The sequence below is a fragment of the Zootermopsis nevadensis genome, unplaced genomic scaffold (assembly GCF_977971745.1).
Source record: "Zootermopsis nevadensis isolate Lab colony 2312 unplaced genomic scaffold, Znev_1.0 Znev_ptg000011l, whole genome shotgun sequence".
Taxonomy (NCBI): domain Eukaryota; kingdom Metazoa; phylum Arthropoda; class Insecta; order Blattodea; family Termopsidae; genus Zootermopsis; species Zootermopsis nevadensis.
This window is the reverse complement of record NW_028259143.1, coordinates 7456153-7480026: the sequence shown is the minus strand read 5'-3', so window position 1 is coordinate 7480026 and position 23874 is coordinate 7456153. Positions and strand designations below refer to the sequence as shown.

General features: G+C 35.7%; 1 protein-coding gene across 11 annotated transcripts in view; it reads left to right on the top strand.

Moving 5' to 3' along the window:
* LOC110834246 (protein ZAP3) overlaps positions 1-23874 on the top strand; it is a 46982-nt gene that overhangs the window by 19740 nt on the left and 3368 nt on the right. For 6 of the 11 annotated variants that reach the window (XM_022073195.2, XM_087347195.1, XM_087347194.1 and 3 more), the window contains 11 exons: positions 551-807; positions 3610-3705; positions 5393-5563; positions 6487-6589; positions 9111-9230; positions 10733-10940; positions 11722-11841; positions 12090-12266; positions 12970-13137; positions 13602-13697; positions 23105-23165. In XM_022073195.2, the coding sequence (XP_021928887.2) occupies positions 551-807; positions 3610-3705; positions 5393-5563; positions 6487-6589; positions 9111-9230; positions 10733-10940; positions 11722-11841; positions 12090-12266; positions 12970-13137; positions 13602-13697; positions 23105-23165 (1577 nt within the window). The remainder of the gene's footprint in view (positions 1-550; positions 808-3609; positions 3706-5392; positions 5564-6486; positions 6590-9110; positions 9231-10732; positions 10941-11721; positions 11842-12089; positions 12267-12969; positions 13138-13601; positions 13698-23104; positions 23166-23874) is intronic. The other 5 variants (XM_087347196.1, XR_015534694.1, XM_087347197.1 and 2 more) reach the window with 5 other exon arrangements.

The window sequence follows — 23874 nt, the reverse complement described above, 5'->3', positions numbered from 1 at the left end:
ACTCACAAAATTAGAACTGTGCTAAAATTTGTCAAGCCATAGTGACCTTCAGCCCCCTCATGCCTCTCCAGATTTTAAAGGTGCTTATTTAAGTGTCAAATTGAATTTTTGATCTTGATGACATTTCATATGGAGTGTTGCTGTTATATAATTATTTCCTTGTTAAGGTTTTGTTCTCTTCAAGTATAATTTTACATCAGGGTCTAATTGAATGTTTTTATGTCTTTTGACAAATTTTGATCGTACTCAATATCTTGCACTTTGTTATATTTGTATATGTATTATCATTATTCATTGTCTTCAATTCTTGTTATCCATGGGGCACAGCACACACAAGTCCAGCTGGTCATGTGCTGTGGTAGCATACTGCTAAACCATTAAATGCCAGAGAAGCAGTCTGGTCATATTCTTATATGATAAGGGTCACAGTTAATTTTCTTTACTGGCCTAAGTGAACTTACTATTATGTCATTTTTAGTTTTTGACAGATTTTGATCAATATGTGGCACTTGATGGTAGTATAATGTGTCACATTTATGTCGGATTACAGGTTTGGTGATCGACCTCCCTCTGGTAAAAATTGGAAGAGTAATGTAGATGATTTGGGGGGTTCAAGATTTCCACCATCTGTCAATCGAGAAGATAGATTTGCGGATAATCCTAAAGGTGTCTGGGAGAGATTTGAGGAAAGAGGACAATCATGGGACCATGGTAGTCGATCCAGGGATTGGGATAGGGGCTTCGAGCTAGAACCGGCTACTGTGGTAGATTATGGCCATAAACCAGTTGCAGTTCCAGGAGTAGCAGGTAAATACATATTATTACTGTGATGCACTCAGATCCAGGAATATGCAACATTTTCAGTAACATTTAACCTACGTAATTTGATGAAACTTAAATTATTACCAGACATATTTATTTTCCTTCTTTCCCCCTTTCTCCCCCCCCCCCCCCCCCTTCAAGAAGAGAATTGCTGCAAATCAAATCAGTTCTTGTTACGGAACTGTACTTACGGCTACAGCAGTAATCCTCTGTGAATCATATTCAGATTTTTTTTAGCAGACTGTAGAAACTTTACATTTATATTGCATCATACCTTCATGTGTGTGATGGAAGTTTATGCTTGGAAGTACTTGAGTTTGAAGCCACAAATAGTATTTTGCTATATTGCCTTCAGGTTGTATTTCTGATAAATTTTTGAATATATTGTTATTGTTATTTTAAGAATGAAGTAAGTATTTTGAGCATGCTTTTTTATTTACATTTTTGTGTAGTAAATTTCAGGTCATTATTTAGAGTAAACGAGCAGTGTTTGTAAGATTGAGGTTTCCATGGTAATGTGAATACAGATGGTGATATCTTGGGTTGTTTCACCATGTTCCCCTCATTTACTCTCTCAGAGGACTTCGGAAGCATCCCATAGAGCATTTCCAGCCCTGTCCAGGCTGCTAGCCACTACTCTGCGCTTTTCAGAGCACATCAGGCCCTGGCCAGTGCTAACTTCCACTTGCCTGATTCCTCCTCATCACGTCCACCCATCTCCTGCATGTCCGGTGATCCACCGTCCAGTCTCCGAGGGGCCCTTAAAAGGTTCGTTTCCTCTGACCTCTCCCTCTTTCCTTCTCTTCATCTCTCTCTCACACACACTGTGGCATGCCCCCACACTCTCATTGGTTCCCATGCCCTCACCTGATTCTGACACTACTCTCCACTGGTAGGGTTAGGCTCTTCCTTGACTGTCAGTTTCCTATAACTCTAGCATTTCCTCTTGCACAGCTTACTCATTGCCCTGATGATGGAGGCAGCAAGGACCTCTGAAATGTCGATTAACTTCTACCAGAGTACACGGCGCAACAACCCAGAAGACAGCCATCTTCTATTTGTGATTTATTTAACAACACTGTTAGTGGCTAAGAGTACGTGGCATCAAATGATGTGATTAATATACAGTCAAACCTCAGTTCACGAACAATTCAGTTTACGAACAAATTTTCCGAACACAAAGCGTCTCGGATGACGTACTGTGTCTCGAGTTATGAACACGCAAACCGTCAACATCATGGAGCGATAAGCTGGGAGTATCAGCGTCGGCAGTATTCGTAGAAGAATGATCCAGCATGGGGCCAAAGAAAGACAATGATAGCAGCAAAGTGAAAAGAAAAAAATACCAATATCATGATAGATGTTAAGAAAGAAATCGTAGCCAAACATGAAAATGGTGTTCGTGTCTCTGATTTTGCTACTTCTTTGATCCGTGAAATTTGTGCAAAATGGGGTGAGGTGCAAATTTTCGTGGAACGATATCACCCCGTTAAAGCAGTAGCAAGCCGCAGCATAAACATTTTCAGTGATAATGCCATGTGTCACTTTAGAAACATTTTAAAACGTAGACAGAAACAAATCACACTGGGCAACTTTTTAGTGAGACAGAGGCCCAGTGAGTCAGATGCAGAGTCGAGTGGTGCCAAGAGACAGAAAAAAGAAAAAGAATCCCCTTCCATACAATAACATTTCACTTCCTCACCACTTTCCACTTACGCCGTCAACTCTCCTCCATACAGGTACGGTAAATTAAGTTTTCGTCTATATTTGATCTGCTTAGTGTTGTGTTTATCTTTTTTGTGATAGATGTAATGGTTTCCATTAATTTTGTGTTAAGAACTTGTGCACAAAGTACTGTTGTAAAATTTTAAATAAGCAATCATCTGCGGTCCAGGAATGGATTAATCCATTTTACATTAATTCCTATGGGGAAAATAGTTTCGGTTTACGAACGACCTTCAGGAACGAATTAAGTTCGTGAACCGAGGTTTGACTGTATAATGAATTGGAATGTATATGGAAGGATGTGGTCATTGCCATATATTAGACATTGCTGTGGCATTTGCCTGGATGGACTGAGAATAACCTCAGTCAGGATAGGCAGTCTCTGGGCCCAGATTTGTACCCTGGACTTCATATATACAAAGCATGAATTCTGACCACTTGGCCATGACATTCAGTGATGTTAAGACTGAAAATAAATTACAGTATCTACATGTATGAGCCAGGGTACCTCAGTCTTTACAGTGACTGGCTACGGACTGGACGACCAGGGTTTGATCCCCAACGGGCAGAGGATGTTTTCCTCTAGCCTCTGCGTTCAGACCCTCTGGGGCCCATCCAGCCTTCTCTCCAGTGGGTACTGGTATCCTTTCCTGGGGGTAAAGTGCGACCAGGGTGTGACACTGACCACTCACCCCTATCTAGTGCCGAGGTTAAGAATGAGTATGAGCTATACCACCTCTCCCTGCCCCAAGTGCCTACATGGTGTATAGTGGGACAGCTTTTACTTGTATATATCATTTCTATGGCTATTACTTTTTATAGTTAAATTTGTTCATGAATGTCTGTCTCCCATTTCTCTTCTTGTTTTTAAACAGAATAATTTTGTGCTACACAAATATAAGCATAATAATACCAACATTTAGAATTAATAAATGGTCTTCTGTGTTGGTGTAATTGGGTTGGGTATACAGATTATAGTGTTTGGAATTTTTATAATTATGAATATATCTTCTGATGTTTCTGTGTTTTGATGATGTAAATCTTTGTGTAATTGGTGTTCAGATTGTGGATCAACAGTAGGGAATTTTCCTGAACCAGTGCAGACATTTGATTATGGTCATGGTGCCTCTTCACGACGTTCAGATGTTCCTAATACAGGTATGGCTTCACTATTACAAGATACACTTGTTTACATTACTGTCATCTATAGAAAACCTTGATTCACACTTCCGTAAGTTATGTCGAGCAGACTTTGTTGTGTAAAGTAATTTCTCTTTGGTTCACAGTGCTAGGAGGCGTACCAAAGATGGAAACTGTTGTGCACTGAAAGGAATAGATGTGTTTGGTCTTGACTCCTCTAAAAAATGAAGGATAATATCATTCATAACTGCCAGAACTCACCTCTTTGTATGAAATTCCTGTTTAAGCTTTTATACAGAAACATAATTTTTTTATTCAACTTTGTTGACTAAAATTTGTGATATTAGTTTCAAGTTGTTCAAATGTCTCCAAACTTGTAAATGAGTTGCTCACTCTTCTGTGGCAGAGGATCTACTTTCAGCTACTTTGAACCTTCTCTGGGCTTATCGGGGAATGTGATGTAGATTATAAGCTCTGCATCAAAGAAATCTGGTGCCATTTTAACATCAAAATGACAGTTGGTATCATTTGTACTTGCTCCACACTGTATGGATGGCATGTGGAAGAAACTGTGACCTAATAGACTTTGCATTGGAAAAGCCATTGTTGACATGACTTAGCAAGTTGAATTTGAGAAGGTTGATAAAGAGAATCTGAATGAATTGCTAGAGTAACACCAAGGGGACCTGAGCATTTACGATATTTTAGCTTTGGAGGGGGAGCACATTGGTAGAATCAGAGTCAAGTATTTCCTGAGTTGATTGAGCCTATGAGAACCTTCACAATGAGCAGCATGTTTCAGGCTTAAAAATCACTTGACAGTGCTATGGACCTGTTTGATGATCATGGCACAAACCTCATGAGAAGTTCCAAAGTATGGAGGAAGATTTAAAGTTACCTGAAATGCTACAAAGGAGCTCTAAAATCAGAAATTGATGATTGCAACTCAGGTTTTTATCAAGAGGTTCTTTAAAGAGCAGCCTTTAGCCTTTACTTGAGCTTCCATTTCACCCATTTCTTCAACTTCAGCTTGAGAGCCTGGCAAACTTGAAGTTCCTGTGGTACCACATCTACCTTCACCTGCTACATGAGTCATCTAACCCTGATGACCAAGCTCCCAGTAACTTCTCCAGCCAACCAACCACCTTCAGCAAGATTTAGCCTCATTTGTAATTAAGATCTATTAATTTCTTTGTGTGTTTTATGTAATTATTTACTGCTCTTGTACCTTAATATGTATAAAAAGTGTATTAATGACTAATTTAATCTTGAAACGCTAAGATCTTCTGTACTCATAAATGTAACCCCTGTTGTTGCATTTTGTGTTTCCTGTTTTCATGTTTTTGTCTGGTGATTTTCAGGAACACAGTCCTGAGTTGCCCATATAAACTGTTCACCTTTCATATGTTCATTGAACTGTTATATTGATACCAGATAGTTTGGGATTTTAGCAACCATCTGTCTAATTTTCTTGACTCATCTAAATATCTGCTCTTGAGAATAAAATTGCAATATTTTATTTTTATATATATATATATATATATATATATATATAGTTTTTATGCCATAGACATATGCAGCCATTTGTTTTGTTCATATAAATGATTTTGTTACTTGCGTATGTTGTCATTTTAGTGTAGTGTTTTTTACTGTAGTTGATAAGAATGAAGGTGTAGAATTGTCATAAGTTTCTTCTTTATTTCAGAGTCATGGAGAAGAGATGATCAACCATTCCGAGGTGGTCGTGATAGGGATGACAGGTTTCACAAAGAGAGAGACAGGGACAGAGAAAGAGATAGAGAACGTGACCGGGACCGTGATCGTGATCGTGAACGAGACAGAGACTGGGGGAAGAACAATTGGGACCAAGACAGGGGTACATATTTGAAGTATATTTGGGTTTATGGGCCAGAGTACCTTCCACATTTCTACTTTTCCTACATCTTCCTCCTAAAACATTTCTACTTTATATGTGTTGTCTGTTTTACACTTTTATATTATACATAAATCTATTAATATAATCGTATATATCTGATACAGTTAATTCTTCAATCAAAGGTATAAAATTCCATGGTCTTTGCTATGAGGGAATTCATAGGACACTGTAGAAGAGGGCTGATGCTCCTGTCTCTTCAGGAGGTCCCTGGTTTGAATCTTAGCTGGTAGACAGGTTTTGCACACATTTCTGCATTCCCTTCATGCAAATGTCGGCATAGTACAAACATGCTGAAAATGCTCCCTCCTAACTCATCATTTGCAGTCATTCATAATCATTTTATGGATCCACATTCTTGCCATGGAAATCTTAAATCTCACAAATCCCCCCCCCAATTTGATGCTGCTCTTGAAACTGGCTAAATCCATGGTGTTGGGGGTCTTTCTTGAGCTGTAATTTACTGGGCTGGTGAAGAAATGTCCTGCCATTTTTGGAAGCTGAAGGTTTAAATATTTCCACAATAGTTTATCATGGGATGTTATAGCGCTGGATCAGTTAGATCTAGTCAACAACCTCATACCCTATTTCTTTAACACCCTTTTCAATATATCATTTTTCCTCCTGAGTCACTTAAGTAGTTGTTCTCTTTGCAGTTATTAACCGAAATATGTACATTGCTTATTTCTTCCATAGCGTATTTCATTTCTCATGTTTATCATCATCCTTTATTTGACCACCCTAATAATATTTGGCAAAAATTACAGACTTCAATATTTTTATATGAACTTAACTAATATCCTGCCGCTTGGTTTTATTTATCACATATCATAGTTCTTAAGTATGTACTTTGTTGTTTGGAATAGACTTTGGTAAAAGAGAGTCACGGTGGGAGCGAGACCGTGGCAGTCGGGTGGATTCGGATGGGGGGCGAGATGACCGGAAGGACAAGTGGGAGGATGATGATAGGTAAGAAGTTAAGTCTGGATTTTGTAGGTAATTTTATTTAACATGCACTAAATTTTGAATGTGTGTCATTTAGAGGTATCCTGCAAGGTTTCTACATGTAGAAAAATTGTTAATGTTCTTCTGTGATATTATTATTTAAGGTAAGAAAGAATTCAGTTTCTTAGTTCTCAAGTTCATCTAGATACTGAATGTAATGAATTATCATTTGCCTCTTTAATTCCCTTCTTGTTATCTAAAATATGAGTCTGAAAATTATCAACAAACATATGACACAGCTTGTTTGAATCCCTTTTTGTTATCTGAAATAAAAGTGTGAAGTTTATAGTGAAGTAAGTGTAGCTCTGCTTTAATGTGATTGACATATATCCTGGAACATCAAAGCATTGTGACAGGGCTAGATATGTTTTTCGTTGACGTATTTGCAATATAGTTGCAAAAATGTGCACATTAACATTGCTGTGTTTTGTCTGTGTCTGCATGTGAAAACTCTTCTTTCTTTTTTTTTTCTCATTTAGGCAAGTTACTTAACCCCATTATGTTAGAATCTTGAGTGTAACTCAAGAGGCAGAATAGTGGCTGTCCTAGTCAATCTAGATGAATGATGCCACTTCATATAATTAGCCTTTCACCCAGATAATCTTGTTCTTTTAGCTTCTGAATATTTGCCCTATGGAACAGACTTATATGGTCAATGTAGGCAGAACAGCAGGCCATTTTAATTTCAGCTCTACGAGTTTGTTCTCTCCATTTGTTGTAATTCATCGTCTGTAAGTATCTGACATCACTTTTGCGCCCAAATAATCTGTGCTCAGGAAGTCAGATTAACAGTTTTGCTGAAGTTCTTAGGATATGATCCAGTTATGAGCCTTTGTGCTGATGCACCATTGGGTTTCACTGCATAAAGGAATTTCTGGAAGAACTGAATAACTTTGGAAAAACCATGTGCCAGGTAGTTGGTCTTGATTGTGTTTTAATGTGCATGTTTTATACTTTTGGTTGGTGGAATGCTTTGGCTGCAATTGTAAAGCTTATTTAGAGCCAGCTTATGCTGTTTAGTTTCATATATCCATAGCCATCAGTGATTCGAATTAAGAAGTTTGGTAGGTAAAACCCAAGGTAGGAACTTATTTGCTGTGAGTATACAAGGTGTAATTTGTACATTTCTGGACTAATTTTCTTTATACCAAACACATTTAGTGGCTACTTTATACTGTCCCCATCAAACTATAGTTCCTTTATAACCTGATATACCAAGAATGGTAGTTTTGCCGTTGCTTGAAGCTTCTTGAGAAGACCTGCAAATGCACTATTTGATTTTGTTATAAGGATGATGTCATCAGATCTTTTCCTCGAGCTCTTGCTTTTGTCTTGGAAACATGGTCACATGGGGCTAGATCTGAGGAGTCGGAGGCAACTATCATGCAGTTTTGGGCAGGAGTATTGTTGAGGCAGAAAACAGTCTTCAGTGCGCTGTCCCTTGGGCAGATTCCAGATGTACATTTTCATCAGTGTCCAAAAGCATTGCCTTAAACATTTAGCATCTTCAGTAGAATTCATCTCACTTTTGTATTTTGATAACCACTCAAAATAATGAGTAGCCACATTTTTAACAGGTTCATTTCTGTTCCAAGTATTATCTATTTTTATCAAAATTATATAGTTATATGTGTTTGCATTCATGTTGTTGTAGCGCTTTTGTCTTGTTTTTAAGGTCTGTCATTTTTAGAAAACAAAATTTGCGATGTAATTATACATGAAGGGCTAGTCATTGTCTTTCCAGCTTGTTTTTGGTGTCTTCAACTTTCTTTATGATGACAATATTTTTCTTTAGGGTTATGATGCCGTGTGGACCTGTATGTACCAGTGTTTCAAAAAATGTGCTGTCTTCACCACTGAAGATGTAGTCATTGTGTTTCTTCGAAACATTGGTATCTGCCTACACGTCCACACAGCATTATGATCCAGGAGATCGTCATCATCATCCTCCACCATTGTGAGAACCTCAGATCTTATGTCTATCTGTTTGTGTTTTGTGATGAACCAATTTTAATATTAAGAAAGAACTACACATTGACTGAACACATGTTAATAGTATTACTGCTGTTGATAAACATCTGTTTGCAACTTGTGCTAATTGAAGAAGAAAAGGGTGTATTTCCAAAAATAAATTGCACCATAAGTGCATGAATTATGAACTATGACAGTTGAAAAGTGCATGTAATTTGAAGCTGAATGGTGATTTGTAAGGTAACAAAAACATTTTATTTTAATTTCTGTTTCAAGTATTATTTCTGTATTTATCAGAATTATAACAGCTGCATCTGTCTTCATGTATGCAGTAACACAGCCAGTAGTATGTTACTTTGTAACTGTTATCCATTGTGAATCTTTGTGTTGTTTGATGATGTACATGGAGTGGAACTGAAGAAGACAGCTTTGCCTTTGAGATTAGCCTGCCTGGAGCAGGGGACATGCAGTAAAGGTAAAAATAGTAACATTGTTATTATGTAAATGTCCATAGATACAGAAACAGCGGAGGGGATCGTTGGGTTCGTCGAGATAGGGAGAGAGGTGGGGACAGAGACATTAACAAAGGAAGCAGTGGTGGACGCTACAGAGAAAGTAATAAGAAAGAAGACAGGTAGGTTCTGAAAGTGAAAACCTTCATGCCCAACTTTGGCTCACAATTCTACATTCACTGGTAAGACAAGAGTCTACAGAGAAAACTGTGATTCGACGTGTCTTAGTACACAGTTACCTGTTTGGTGTTCTACTTGTTAGAAAATTAGAAATATAATTTATAATTTTTAGTTTTGTAAATTCGATTTATGTAGAAGGAATACAGAAATGATTAGTTTGTCTTGAAATAAACTCCAATCAAAGTGTTAGGGATATTTATGTTGTGCATTACGAATAAGGCCTGTTTGCTGAATAGAGAAATAAATCAAGGAAGTGTGCTTTCAAAACAATGAATTACTCAAAATGATTTGTAATATGTAGTTACAATACTAATGCACAGCCTGTTTATGTAGAATTGAATGTTGCGTTCATTTTGACACTTTGAATGTCTTAGCTCAGCACCATTGGTCTGTTTTGTGTTTATTGCTTGATGACATTTGGTATCTTTCTATGTCTACACATATTTACTGGATCAAAGAAGGTTTGTGGAGCATACATAGGGAAGTGTTGAATATGAAGACAAACTTCATGTTTTATGTTAATTTTGTTTTGCAGTTTTCATTCCAACATTTGGACATAAAATGATTTGCCTTTGTTTATAAGGCAGACATCTTATGATTATCTTCACTGTTTTTTAGTTAAATTATTTTTAGACGAATTAGTAAAAATACATTTTCCTTTTTTTTGTCTAAGTTTTGCAAACAAAATAATTGCAGGTTTTTTCTGAAGACTCTGTTCTATTAATTATCTTTTGTAGGTACATGTTTTGTTCTCCTTTAGTTGGATGTCTTATAAATCTTATGTTTTAGTAATTGACATAGCATGGGGAATGTTCATAATACTGTTTGTATAACTGTGGATTGTGGCACGTTACATTGTCCTCAAGAAAATTTTTCGGGCAATGAACCATGTCAGTTGTGTGCTTTTGTCCACAGCTTGTGCAAGAAAATTTTATTGAATTCAGTTACCGTGAAAACTTCAGGTCTTTCACATTGTCCTGTTTACCCACGTCTATTGTTTCTATCAGCATGTTAGGCATTGTATGTGGCTGAATGAAATCCCATAAAGCCGTTAATTGAGCTCATGGTCTCCTGTTTACATAATAGCATTTATAGCCCAGTGAAAGGAATATTCTGTATATACAGGTGAGCATATATTCAGTTAATCCCCTACATTAAAATGTCTATACTGTGACACCAGCCAAGTGTTGAGTCAGAGGTGAAGCTCCAAATTTATAACCAAGGGTAAGATTGTGTCCTGCTTGGTCCAGGATATTTTACATCTCACAGGGCAGTCATAAATGAGAATGGATTTAAAATGGAATGTTTAATAGGGGAGAGCTGAATAAATCTGAGAAAAACCTGCTCCATTACCACTTCATCCACCATGAATCTCACCATTTAGTTAGTTTAGCTTACAGTAATGGAATTTTTTAGCTGTCATTTAAAATCACTATCATTTCAGCAGTCATGGAGACTTTCCTCCACCACCAGATGCTCCTCCACCGCCAACTTTTGCTTCACCTGTTCCACCATCTGAGACTCAGGTGCGGTCTGTGTTAGTGGAGGATCTGTTGTGTCCCCCCGGCAGGGCAGTTCGGCCTGCTCGACTGGTGATAATGCTGCGTGGACCCCCTGGCTCTGGAAAAACATTTGTAGCAAAACTTATAAAGGTATGAGATCATTCTGTATTCTTTGCTCAGTAAATTTCACATATGTCATGTAGTAAAGACTTGATCAAAAGGTGTACTTTTAGGCTTAATTAATTGGTTGCAGTAGATTCTAATGTGCACAGCTTAAAATTCTTGTTGATCTTTTTGACAGTGGAATGGAATTTTTTTTTAGAGATGAGTCAAACTGTACATAAAGATTATTCATGCATTTACTGGACATAATACTGCTCTTACCAGATCTATCATATGAAGCTAATTGTCCATTTCTTTTCAGTAGAACTTTATTTATCATTGTTAGTCACTGTGTACTTCCAGTAACATGTTACCATCATAATCTTTCTTCTGTACTGTAACTATATTTCCCTCAACAGCAGAAAGAGGAAACAAATTATTAAAAAGCTAAAATCTTTTATTCCTTTATTGGATATCAAAACATATTTAAAATTAAATGTGTGGGTTTTAAAACTAAGCTGAACTACCTTTACTCGAAGACCAGCCAAGTTTCGGATCAGAGACAGAGCCCCAAACTCAGGACGGTATGATAATGCATTTCTTGGTTAGGGCTGTCACTTACATTGCAGGGTGATGACAGATAAGTATGGAGTGATGGTCGATTGATTTTAGGGTAAACCATTGTGTTCGTTTTGTGCAGGGAAGGAATAAGACTGTAAGCTTCAATGAATTCTTGAGTGTTGATTGTGCTTTGTGCTAGTTGTTAACTGAGTTTGGTGAAAGAATGTTCATCTTACTTCTGTGTTAACAGTTTCCTTTCTATTCTCAGGATAAAGAAGTTGAGATGGGTGGTTCAGCCCCAAGGATATTAGCTCTAGATGACTACTTCATGGTCGAAATTGAGAAAGAGGACAAAGATCCAGAGACTGGACGCAAAGTCATCACCAAGGTAGTTTTGATTTAGTACTAATATAACGAAAGAAATGTGTTTTAATATTTATTTTATGCTGTATGAATAAATTACTGAGATTTTGTGTTTATTCACATGTGATATAACTTTGTACTCACATTTTCATTAGATTTATTGGTAATTGTTACTGCAACCTTTGTCATTATTTTCCATTATTTATGAATTGTGCTTGTACAGTGTAATCTGTAATTATAACAGCAATGATTATGTTTTCTCCTTGTTGCTAGGTTATGGAATATGAATATGAAGCAGCAATGGAAAAGCATTATCGCAACTCATTGCTGAAGGCTTTTCGAAAAACAGTGAATGATGGCTATTTCCCTTTCATCATCGTAGACTGCGTGAACCATCAAGTGAAACACTTTGAAGAAATGTGGAGCTATGCTAAACAAAAGGGATTCCAGGTATGTCTTAAGGTCTTTTCCTGCAATTGTGTCAGTTGGTACCTGTATTTTGAATATTTTGAAACACTTATCTTTTCCCTTTGGCTTCTATAACGTTTAAAAAGTCTTGATTGGCTGAATGAGTTTGTATTGTTCAACAAAGAATGTTCCATATAGTTGTCACTTGTATGGAATATTAATGGCTTTAAAAACATACTTTATGAAATATTTTTTTAGTAGTATCAGTTATCAGATTTTTTCAGGAAAACTGTGTTATTTCTGCCATGTGTTTAGTTTTTAGGATTTCCCATTCAGTCTACAGGGATTGGTTTACAACCAGACAGTTTTATATGTGAATGAAATTAAACTGAGGAAAGTATGATTGGCATTGTTTGGTCCTTATTCAGTCTATTTTTTGTTATTATATTTATATGTTGACTGATTCGTTTCTGTAGTAGCATAAGATCAGTTTCAGGTCATCTTGGCAAAGAAATAGATGTTCCTTCATTTTGGAAGCGTGGAATAATGGTACAAATTAATTATTATTTCTGCACATTTCCTGCATAATTTCAGTCATTTGTGTTGTTGGAATTGGGTATATAGTATTTATAGTTTATGGATAACTCACTTGGTGTAAGTGGGTAGAAATTTAAGGTTGATGAATGTTGCTGATTTGGTGAGGTGTTAGTGATTTTTTCTTGCAGGAAGTTAATTTCTTTTGCAGGTGTATATTTGTGAGATGGATATGGATGTTAGTGCATGTACTAAACGCAACATTCACAATCGTACGGAGGATGACATAGCAGATATTGTGAAGAACTGGGAAGATACACCACGCCATCATTTACGAGTAGACGTGCGATCGCTTCTTCAGTCAATTGCTATCACAGAGGTTAGTATTATAGTGTTTTGTGTCTTGGCTATTTGAACCTGATATAGAAGTAAAAGAAAGATTGAGAAAATTGCTTGAAGCAAAGCATTATAATTCTTACCCATCACTAAATATTAGGGTGATCAAATCAAGGAGACTAAAATTAGTGGGACTGAGCTCACAATTTGAGGTGAGAAATGCAAATTTTGATTGAAAACTCTGAATTTAAGGAACATGTTTGAAGATTTTGGTGTACATGGGAGGAAGTAAATAGGATGAAGGGTGAGGCAGCCTGATGTGAACTTGCATTCAGAGACTACTTTTCCTTGTGTTTGTGGATAAAATAGGTACATGCTTTTGCTTTCATATGGAATCTAAATCTTCATATGTGTCAGAACCAGTTTCAGAGTTGTAGGTCTTGATAATGCTTATCTGTTAATGTAGTGCATGGAAGCATTACTCTAAATTGTTTTTGGCTGATGTAGGTTGAAATGGAAGACACTACAGCTGAGGATGAACAGGAACAGGAGGTGAAGAAGGATGATGAAGGGAGAGGTGAAGACAATCAGGACGGAGATGAGGTAAGGCCACTTGCAGAGTCTTCTAGTGAGAATCCTGGTAAGACAGACTGAAAATAAAAATGCTGTATAGGTGTAGAAATAGTTGTCGGTTCTTGTGAATGAATGTGTGTTATTATATTTGTTGAAATCATGTTTTGTCTTCAGAAGATTTGTGATATCCATATGGATTGCAGTGGGAATATTACATGAAAAATGGTATGAACCTAAGTTTTGCCTTATCTTTTATGTACATGCCATGTTCTGTAAATATTTTATATGGACCATTATGACGATGCTTTGTTTTTGTGCATACAGATATTTGTGGATTTTCAGAGGTATCTAAGTGGATGGCTGGTTTCACCAATTGTTTTGCTAACCATTCACCATACAAGAAAATATTTCAAATATGTTACACTTGTAAGTTTTGTTTGACAAAGGTTAAACAGATGCTTATTGCTACTGGTGTAAATAATTTTTCAGTATTTGGGATAATTTTATCCCATATAATTGAACCTTTTGGGGGGAATTACTGTTTATTGGACGTATTTAGTAACTCAGCTTTTAGAACATATCTGTTCTCTAAAAGCAGTGACTTAGGCTGGGTTACAAGAACTGTAATCATGTTGTCGTCCATTCATTCTTTTTTCTTCAGTGTAAAAAATAAGATTTTTAGTTATCTTGCAACTTTCAGTTCACTTGCTGCTCAGACATTACAAATCAGCTTTAATTTGTTTCTATTTCCATTTATCCATAATTGGATATGCAGTTTCTATATGAGTATTGATCAGTATGTGAAGAGTACATTATTGAAATTGAGTACATAAATGTATCAGCATTTTAATGATTTTATTTTTAAACTTTAGTCACCCTGTTCTTCATTGTGTTCAATTCAGTGCATCAGATACTTTTTGACTCTGCTAAGAACTTTTTTTTGTTACTCTTGTAACCGTGTCAGCACCACTTGCTTATTTTCAGTTCTGGAGGGTTCTGACGATAGTGTACTACATTTAAAATTACAGGGTTTCTGATATTACTATCATGATGGACAAATTCCAGAATTGCTTGATTTTGTTAATTCACAAAAATTTTTAGAACAGCTGATCATTATTTTGGTATTGTTCTTCAAAATGGTAAACAATGCCAGAGAGGTTAATCTGTGCCAGTCTTTATATGTTGCTCCTTGACAAGCAGCTGAAGTGGTGTGACACCACATCTGCTGTGGACATCAGAAACTCTCCCAAGACATCAAACAAGGCTCGAATCCAAAGAAGTCACTTTGATGATTGCCCGAAGAAATTAGTAGTGTCTCTTAGTTCCCATTCTTATAGCCGTGTAAATTCTGTGTGATTTTTTCTGTGCAGAAACTTAGACCAGAAGTAGTCCACACAATTTGGAGGCTTTATAGATTGGAATCTAGAGTGTTATTATAGACACCACAGAAGATTAGCGTAGCGTATTTTACAGCATTTATGTTCACGTTAAAGTTACTTGGATGTTGGTGGATTTCACTTTCAGCAGCTGTTGTAATATCAGATACATAAAGTAGTTTTACAAAAACGTTTATCAATGGCAGTTTTCCTGTCTGTGAGGAGGTGAATGTGGCTGGTGTCTTGCTGTTCAGACAAGTAATAATAAGGTTGCAAATGAAGGAATGAACCTCTCTGTTATCACCAGTGAAGACAGTAGCCCAGAAGGTTCTTAACTAATTTCTGACACTGATTTATGATATATGATCGTATACTGAGCCAATTCAGTCCAGTTCGCAGTCTCGCATCATGTTTTCCTTGTATTGGTTTTATGAAATGTGAACGCTGTGCTGTGTGTTGGACAAAATACAGAATTTTATATGAGATCTGAGGTTTCCATGCCAATGAAAATGTGAATTGTGGTCTGCTGGGTTGTTATGCTGTTCAGGTTGAGGTTGGATGTAATATATTCCTCCAAGAAGTTGGTAACCATGTACAGGATCACATGGTATCACAACCCAGAAGACCACAGTCTTCATCTTGTTTGTTAGCTGACTAGTTAGTCTCGGGGTGAGACGCAGGACTCTTATTCAGAGGGCTTTGCACTTGAGCCTTGGTCAGATATTTCTGCTCACAGACTGAAGCATTTGCCTTTGCCAAAAATACAATTTCGAGGAAGTGAAATATACCAGGCTCTTGCCATGGTTTTAAGCCCGTATTAAACTGCAGGTCCTTTCAGCGTACCTCATCTTTGTATCACCCTCTCATTGGAGGCAATTGTATATGCTGTATGGGTACTCAACCTCAGAAATGGATTCTAGACTTACCTAGGGTTGGCAGAGGTCAGGAAAATTAATGATGTATATCCCTGTGGTCTTTAGATACCAACCAACTGGCATCACTTTTATTACTCATTGTCCTTTATATTCAGGATTAAATTTTGCTTATAAGCTATTCTAACGAACGAACGAACGAACAAAAAAAAAGTTAGCCTTATAAATAAATTATTTTCATGTCAATTGATAATTTTCAAAAACCACATTTTCTAGCTGAGAAGAATCTTTCTTCAAAAACAAAGCAAAACTAAATATTAACAGAAGACTTTATAATGAGAATAAAGAGATGTGTGGTGTTATAAATAATGTGACTTTATCAGGGGGAAGTTCAGAACTGTAAATAACCTGTTCAGAGCTGAGGATATTATTAATAAGTACATGAAATGCACAGGATATTTGTTGTCTGTTGTTTAAAAGTACCTGTTTGGTAGGAAAGTGAAACTTTGGTGGGGGGGGATGTTGAGAATTACTTTTTTTAGAAACACAGAAGATATTTTTTTTATTTCACTTCAAGAGAACTCTGGATATTTCAATTGAATTTATTTGTAATATACATTCGGGTAGACTTGCTTATAAATACACCTCGTGTCAATTAATATCCTTCAAAAACTGGAAGATATAATTTGCAAGTCAGAAAGAAGCTTCCTTCTAGAAAAAGATGAAGAAGGTGAACAAAGAAGAGGAAAGTCCATTGTTACAGTTGCTGATAATGTTTGGAAATAATGTGTATATTATAGAAAGTTCTAACCATAGTTTGAATTGTAATTTTTTTTCAAATACAAGTATGAAAACTGGGAAATGTTTTACTAGTTACATTAAGTGTCCCTTTTGAATATCATTGTTTCATAAATTTATGTTTGAGTTACTGGTATGCATTTACCAGAGAAAAAGGTAATTCGTTAAACATTTTTGCAGAACTTGTATTATTTTGAACATGTTGTTTCAATAAAAAAAATATTGTTTGTGTGATGTAATACAGTTTGTATACATAGTAAAATATCAGTATTCATTAGTTTGAATCCTGTACATAGTTGTTCAGTTTCTTCAATAAATGGTTATGCAAAGAGTTTTGTGAAAACTCTCCTCATGTAATTTATTCCTTTTTATTAAATGTACTTTACCTACATTTGAAACATTTATCCTTTGTATGTTATGGTATTTATTTTGATTTATGAAATCATTTTGATGCAATAATTATCACTCTTTTCATTAGGACCAAAATTTTCACTCATGCCTTATGAAAGCTTTATGTATGTGTGCAGGAGTCACTTGCAATGCTCAGTTTGTCATAGTTCTTCACGCTGATTATAATGTAACCCAAACAAGTTTTTCACTGTGCTCAAACAGCATAGATGTTGAAAGTAAACAACAGAACTTAACATTTTCTGTGATTGATGAGCTGTGAAATTGGCAATCCTCATTTTGATCATATGTTTTCAATTTGATTATTAAACTGAAATAAGCATTTTTATGGATCATTGAATGCACTGAATTCAACTATAATAGAAGAGCTTGTTAATTGACTCTGTAAATTTATAAATATCATTTCAGTTCTCTGGATACTGTGGAACTGTTTGGAATGACAGTAGTGGCAGAATTAAATGAACTTTCACTAGTGTGCTGTTATTTTATATAATCACTGTTGTTTTGACCAATCTTGGTGAAACCAGCTATGTTTAGACTGAAAAATTTTGGTAGCACATAGGAATTTTTAAGAACAAGCATTCTCTGTTTGTCAGTTATCAGAACTAATAAGTTGCTTTGTATATATGAGCTATACGTAGTTACAACAAAAGTGCAGTTATAAATAGTTATTAAATAGAAATCTGTATGTGAATTACATACAGTATGAATTTTTACCACTTCGGAGGTATAAATGTAGGTAATTGTTATGTTTTACCAACATGTCTTAACAACAAGAATGCACCATCTCAAGTGGTCCATCTGCAGAATTATTGTTCTATGTTATTATATGATTTGAAGGAAAATCATTATTTAGTTTATATAGGGCCTGTTGAAAATGTGATTTACACTCATTGTAGTTTGTGTTTAAATTTCTGAAATTTAACACATGTTGTGAAATTAAAATTTACAGGCTTCTTCACTTTTTTTTGTTTCTCTGTGATTATTTCTGGAGTGTTGGTTACTCATTTGGCTTTTGAGAAGTTTAAATGAAGTGCATGGATAACTCTGACATGTAATGTTCACTAATAACTTTCAGTCATGTGTTTGATGTATTTTTCTTAATTTGATTGTTCGTGCGATTGATGTAATGTAAGAGGAAACATTGATTATGCTTAATGCTGCAGCAGTTTTCTGTTGTTTCTTTCTGGAATTAACAGTGAAACTAAGTTATATAATTATAAATTTAATTTTGAAGTTTGTTTGAACACCAGAGCACAAATTTATGTGCTATGCTCATTTGCATGATTGATGCTGCAAATAAACATACTGTTCTGTTGCGTATATATTTTAAACTGCAGGCTGAATTCATTAAACTTCAGAACTTGTCATTAAGACTGAAAATACTGTTACCTTCATATATGCATCATACGTACCAGCACATGAAGATGGGATATTTTGACCATATAACATGGTTTGTTGGCATTTTTACCACCGGTTGGTCTGTTGTATTGGCACATTTAAGATCTGCAAGATGTAACAAAAGATATGCTAGCAAACTCTGACTTTTGTAGCCATTTGGTCTTTGTATTAATCAAGGGGAATGGTGTTGCCCTTTCCCCTGCTTTTACCTTGTGCTCCCAAACAGGTTTTGATATGTAATAGAGGATCTCCTCTAGTCTCCAAGCATTAATCAGCTGTATGATGTTTTTATCTTTCTTTTTTTAATGTGAATTTGCTTTAACTTGAAGTATCTATATTTTGATTTTGGTACCATAGTTATTGTTAACATTACATTGATTTTTTTCATTCATCATGGCACTTAAGTATAAATCTGCATTATTTGCAAGCTATGAACATTTCTGTTCCATGGTTATTAAAACTGTATAAATGTGATAGTTAAGTGGAATATTTGCAGTTGTATGTACTTCTTATCTGTGTAATGACCATTCGTCTTACCCTCTTTCTTGTCATGCATTTAACCTACTTTTATATATATATGTATTAAGGCTCCTTATTAAGGATTTCAACAGAATAGAACAGTTCCATATTACTGATATAATGAATACATTTAGAAAGTGAAACATCTTCATTTATTTCAAATGTTACAAGATATTGTGGTTGATGTCAGTAGTTATGGGAGCTGTAAGATTAGTAAAATTGAAACAAACCGTGCATTTTAGCTCCAGTTTGTTCTATCGTTTTTAATATAAGTTGTTTAAATACTTTATTAACAATATATTTTGGTTTCAGAATTTAGAGTATTTGTCTACAAATTGAATAGACACAACGTTTAGAGGAAATATGTTTCAGTATATGTGGTTCAGTATGTTCTGGCTATTAAATTTATGATATTGTGTGTATTATACCATGCAGGGAGTTCACTTCATAAGTCCTTGTATCTGCAGCTACATCTTACATGAGTGGAAAGGCATGGTATAATCCACACTGTTTCTTCTTGTATATGTTCTTGTGTATGTATGAATGGATTTGATTGGATTTAACAAGAGTTTTTGATAGCTTTTATAATATGACTTTTGTTTGGGTAGTATTGTCACTATGTAGAAAGACTGCAGATAAAGTTTTAAACTTTTCTGTATTTGTAATGCTTAAATGTTCATAATTGTCTGAAAAGTTTGAGTCTTCATGAAAGAGCCTTATTGTCTCAAACTGAAACGTGTTTATGTTTATGGCAATAAGTGAATAAACCAATGACTGGTCATAGTTTATGAGCAGTCAATCTTCAACTTAACTGAATAAGATGCTGGTTTCAGTAGTCAATGAAATACATACTGATTATTACAGCAGTCACATTCCAAAACACAGGCACCAGAAATGCATTAATTGCCATCATTTTTAACGTTGTATAGGGCAAGTGAAAAGTCACCATGTAACTCAGTTGTGGTCAAAACATAGTTTTATTAAATCCTATGCAATATCTTGCAACAGCTGGCATGTAACATTTTCTACACTGGCAGGTAATTTGATTCATTTCGCCCTTTGGGTTGATTCAATACATCCATAGTTCTTGTCATCAGATGTTTTTGGTACATTACCGAGGTCCGAGCAAGTGACTTACATATATGGAGGTATTATTTTCATCGTACTGGCAAAGTGTGAATTTTCTTTCGCTCAGGTGACAACATTTTGTAGGCTTCTTCTTCCTAAGATGCTTCAACCGTGTGTGGGTCATCCAACTGATGCTAGTTTGTTTTTGGGTTCAAAATCTACAACCATCTATCTGAAGCTGTCACATCCTCACTATAGTCCCATTAGTCATTTATTTTCAGGATTCTTATCAGCCCTTTTAAACTTCCTTGGGTGTGCCAGGGTCTGGGTGCCCATTATAGTTCACTCTGACAAGTCTTCACGTACTTCAACATAAGCCCCTGCTTTTACAGCTTACAGCATGGACACATGGGTTAAGGAGGGTTCGGATATTTACCTGAGAAATATGTTATATTTTATGAAGAAAACGGTCCTTTATTCAGTTTACAGTGGAGAATTTTTCCAGCAGCAAAACTTCACCTCATGTGGCATTGGCATTTCTGCTTGTGTTCTGTGTAACAAGTCCTTGTGCTAGATTTGCATACATTTTTCTTTCCGCTCTCAGCCTTATGAAAACCACTGTGTAGTCATCAGGTTATTTGTAATTCTGCTGTAACTGTTTGTTAGTGGTACAGTAATAGTCTGTAAAAATATGTCTTACATAGTGTGAAGGGATGTGATGAATTTTTGTCTGATTTGTGTATCGAGTAAGTTGCATTTATTCGGTCTGTAATACTATGATAATTGGGCTACTGTGTAAAAGAATTTTCTCTTGTGTCTGGTCATTCAGAGATGATTGCAGCTGCGTTGTATTTCACAGAAACTGAAGTTCAGTGTGTAGCAAATGTTCTTGTAAACTCATTGGATTGTTATATTTATGAAGATTCTTGGCTAGGAGATAAACCTCACTCATAGATTTATTTGATTGTATGGTCTTTAGTTTTAGAATAAAATTTTACCGTAGCTAATAAATCTGTTTCTTGAAGTTAAATATTTGTGTCATACAAAAAAAAAATATCCACTCTGACTGCAAGGTGATTCTTTTATGTTTAGTACAGAATTCCTCTGCTAGTTGATGGCAGATACAGTGTGTTGAATCTTCTGCATTTTATTTTTTAAAATGTGACAGACTTTAAAGAACATCAGATGTACATAAAGTCATATTTCAAACCAGGCAAATTTTCTGTGGGAATGAAAGGCATTTTGAAACTTTCAGTGTGGTAAAACTTGCTTTTTCAGAGAAAACAGCATACAGGACTCGGTTTCTAAGGTTGCTGAAGTTCAAAAGTGGAAAGATTTCTGAGATGTGATGTTTTCACAGCAATGAAGATATTGTTGTTTGTTGGCTGTTTTCTGGGTTGTGATATGTTGCCTTTCAGGTGGTTACCACTGAACCACGTACACATGGCATCACAACCCAAAAGACCTCTATCAGCATGGAAAGACTTCTGTTATGGACACTGAAAATGTTTCAGCATGCCTGTACCCAATTTGAGATAAATATTAATCTCTGGTACTTCATGTTAGTGAACTGCCTGCTAGCCTCTTTTTATATATTCTTGAAATTACAATTTTGTGATGAAATGAAGTTGTGTCATGCATTTGGCTTTAAAGGATGTGGTATAAATCTGTCAAGCACCAGAGGATGCTGTATACAGGATCTACCTTTTTCATGCATCCTTCTTATCCTGCTTTTGATTGGACATTTGTCGAATACTTAATTTATGTAATTAATCAGTCTTATTGTACTTTGGTTCCAGTCCCTGAATGTTAATTGTACATGGGAATTTTTTCTTACATGTAATGTTCAAAATTTTGTTCATTCATCACAGTCCTTTGGAGAGAGAAAGTAAATGTACTGGTTATTTTCAGTAAGTAACTTCTGAGTGTTTGTTACACTCATATCTATTGCTTTGACATAGACATCCAAAAGAATAAATATTAATGGTTGACATCTCTGCTTCTGAACTTAATCGCCAGAGTGACCGAGATAGTTGTCCTACCAGCAGAGCAGTTTTTCGATTTCAGTAAAGAAGAAATCAGGATTCAGTGTTAGCGCCCATTGGTGCACCTCAGCTTTCACCACATCGGAAGCGTGTCTCTTCAAAGACACTGTGTTCAAGGTCCAGGCTGTATGGTGGATTGTCAAAACTGTCAGGAGTTGTTGGCAGTTATTTTATTGGAGAAGAATCACTTTCTCTGTGAGTGAGCAAGCCAGGGTGTTTTATCCAGATTGCCTTATTCATATGCCGCAGTGTTGTACAATAGCTGTTTGTATTCACCGTCACCCTGTGCTCCAGCACCGCCGCAAGGAGGAAAACATCGTATGTGTCCCAAAGTACAGATAATGGATAAAATAAAAAATAAATTTAGATATTAAGTCTGCTTCAAATGAAACTATTATTTATTCCATTTGTAACATTTTGTTAGGTGTTTGTTACATGCAGCAGTAAAGTGAAGCTGTGATGGTTCTGTTTATAGGTGAACTGTCTTTTATGGAATACTGAATGTGGTTGTGAACGTTGATCATGTTTTAACAGTTCTTTGAGCAATAGTTGTAAAACTTGTCTTTTCTGTGCTATGACATGTGAATCAATTTTGGGGGTTGATTTCTTACGTTGACTCATATTTAACACTTACAGTAATGGCACGTTTAGTTAACATGAAGTTGGGTTGTGCCTCTCTACTTGATGTATGGAACATGTAGAAGTCTGTCTTCTGGAATGTAGGGGCTTAACCTGATGATGAAGGAAGTAAGTTCTGAATAGTTGTTTGATATATACCAGACTACATCCCAGAAGACAGTCATCTTTCAGCTTAGATGTGTTTGTTGTGTTTACGTTGTATTCATTTGTTAGTTTTGCTTTGAATTGCCTGTGGTCGATGTCACTGAGATAACTGACATGCTCATTCATTGTACACTGTTTGCTCTAAACCTTGAGAGTTGTTGCTTCAGGAACCTGTGAACGTGTTCACCAGCAAGTGGGAGCAGATGGAGCCATCTGGTGATAAACTCAGTAAGTTTAATATTTTTGGGGGTTTTACATGTTTTAAGTTTGGAATTTATGTATATTTTTAAGTGTAGTAGGTAAGTAAAACTGCAAAATGCATACATTTAGAGAATTATATGTTAAGAAGTGTACTCATAGCATAACAATTTTGACAAATTCACTGTGTTGTTGCTTCTGTAAATAAATTGTAATTTTAAACTTAAGATCATTGTGAGGTAGAAATTTAAATAAATAAAAGGGCAAGGAATGCATGCTTATATTTATATGCACACATGTTCCTCCATAATCAGAGCCTGATGATGGAGGCAGCAAGTACTTCTGCAATGCCGGTGAACTCCTACCACACTACAACTGAGAAGTCAGCCATATTCAAACATATATTTATTATGAACATTTCTTTAATGTGAAAGGACATTTTGAAGAAGATTTCTGTCATAGCTTCAAATTGTATCCATAAGAGTCTTAGGATCAGTGTATGCTCTAGTGTCTATATTTATAGTATTAAGGGCTTTACATTGAAGTTGTAGCTCTGTTTGATGGAAATGTAACTAGAATTATGATTATAGTTCAAAGTGTCAAAGTGCTTTTCTTGAAGTCTTGGTAGATTTTAAACTTCATTGATGTGTATTTTATGCATAATTTTTCTTTTATGCTGGGAACTCCTTAAAAGTCCAACAAGTACTTTTGTCAATAAAGGGATATTTATTTACAGTAT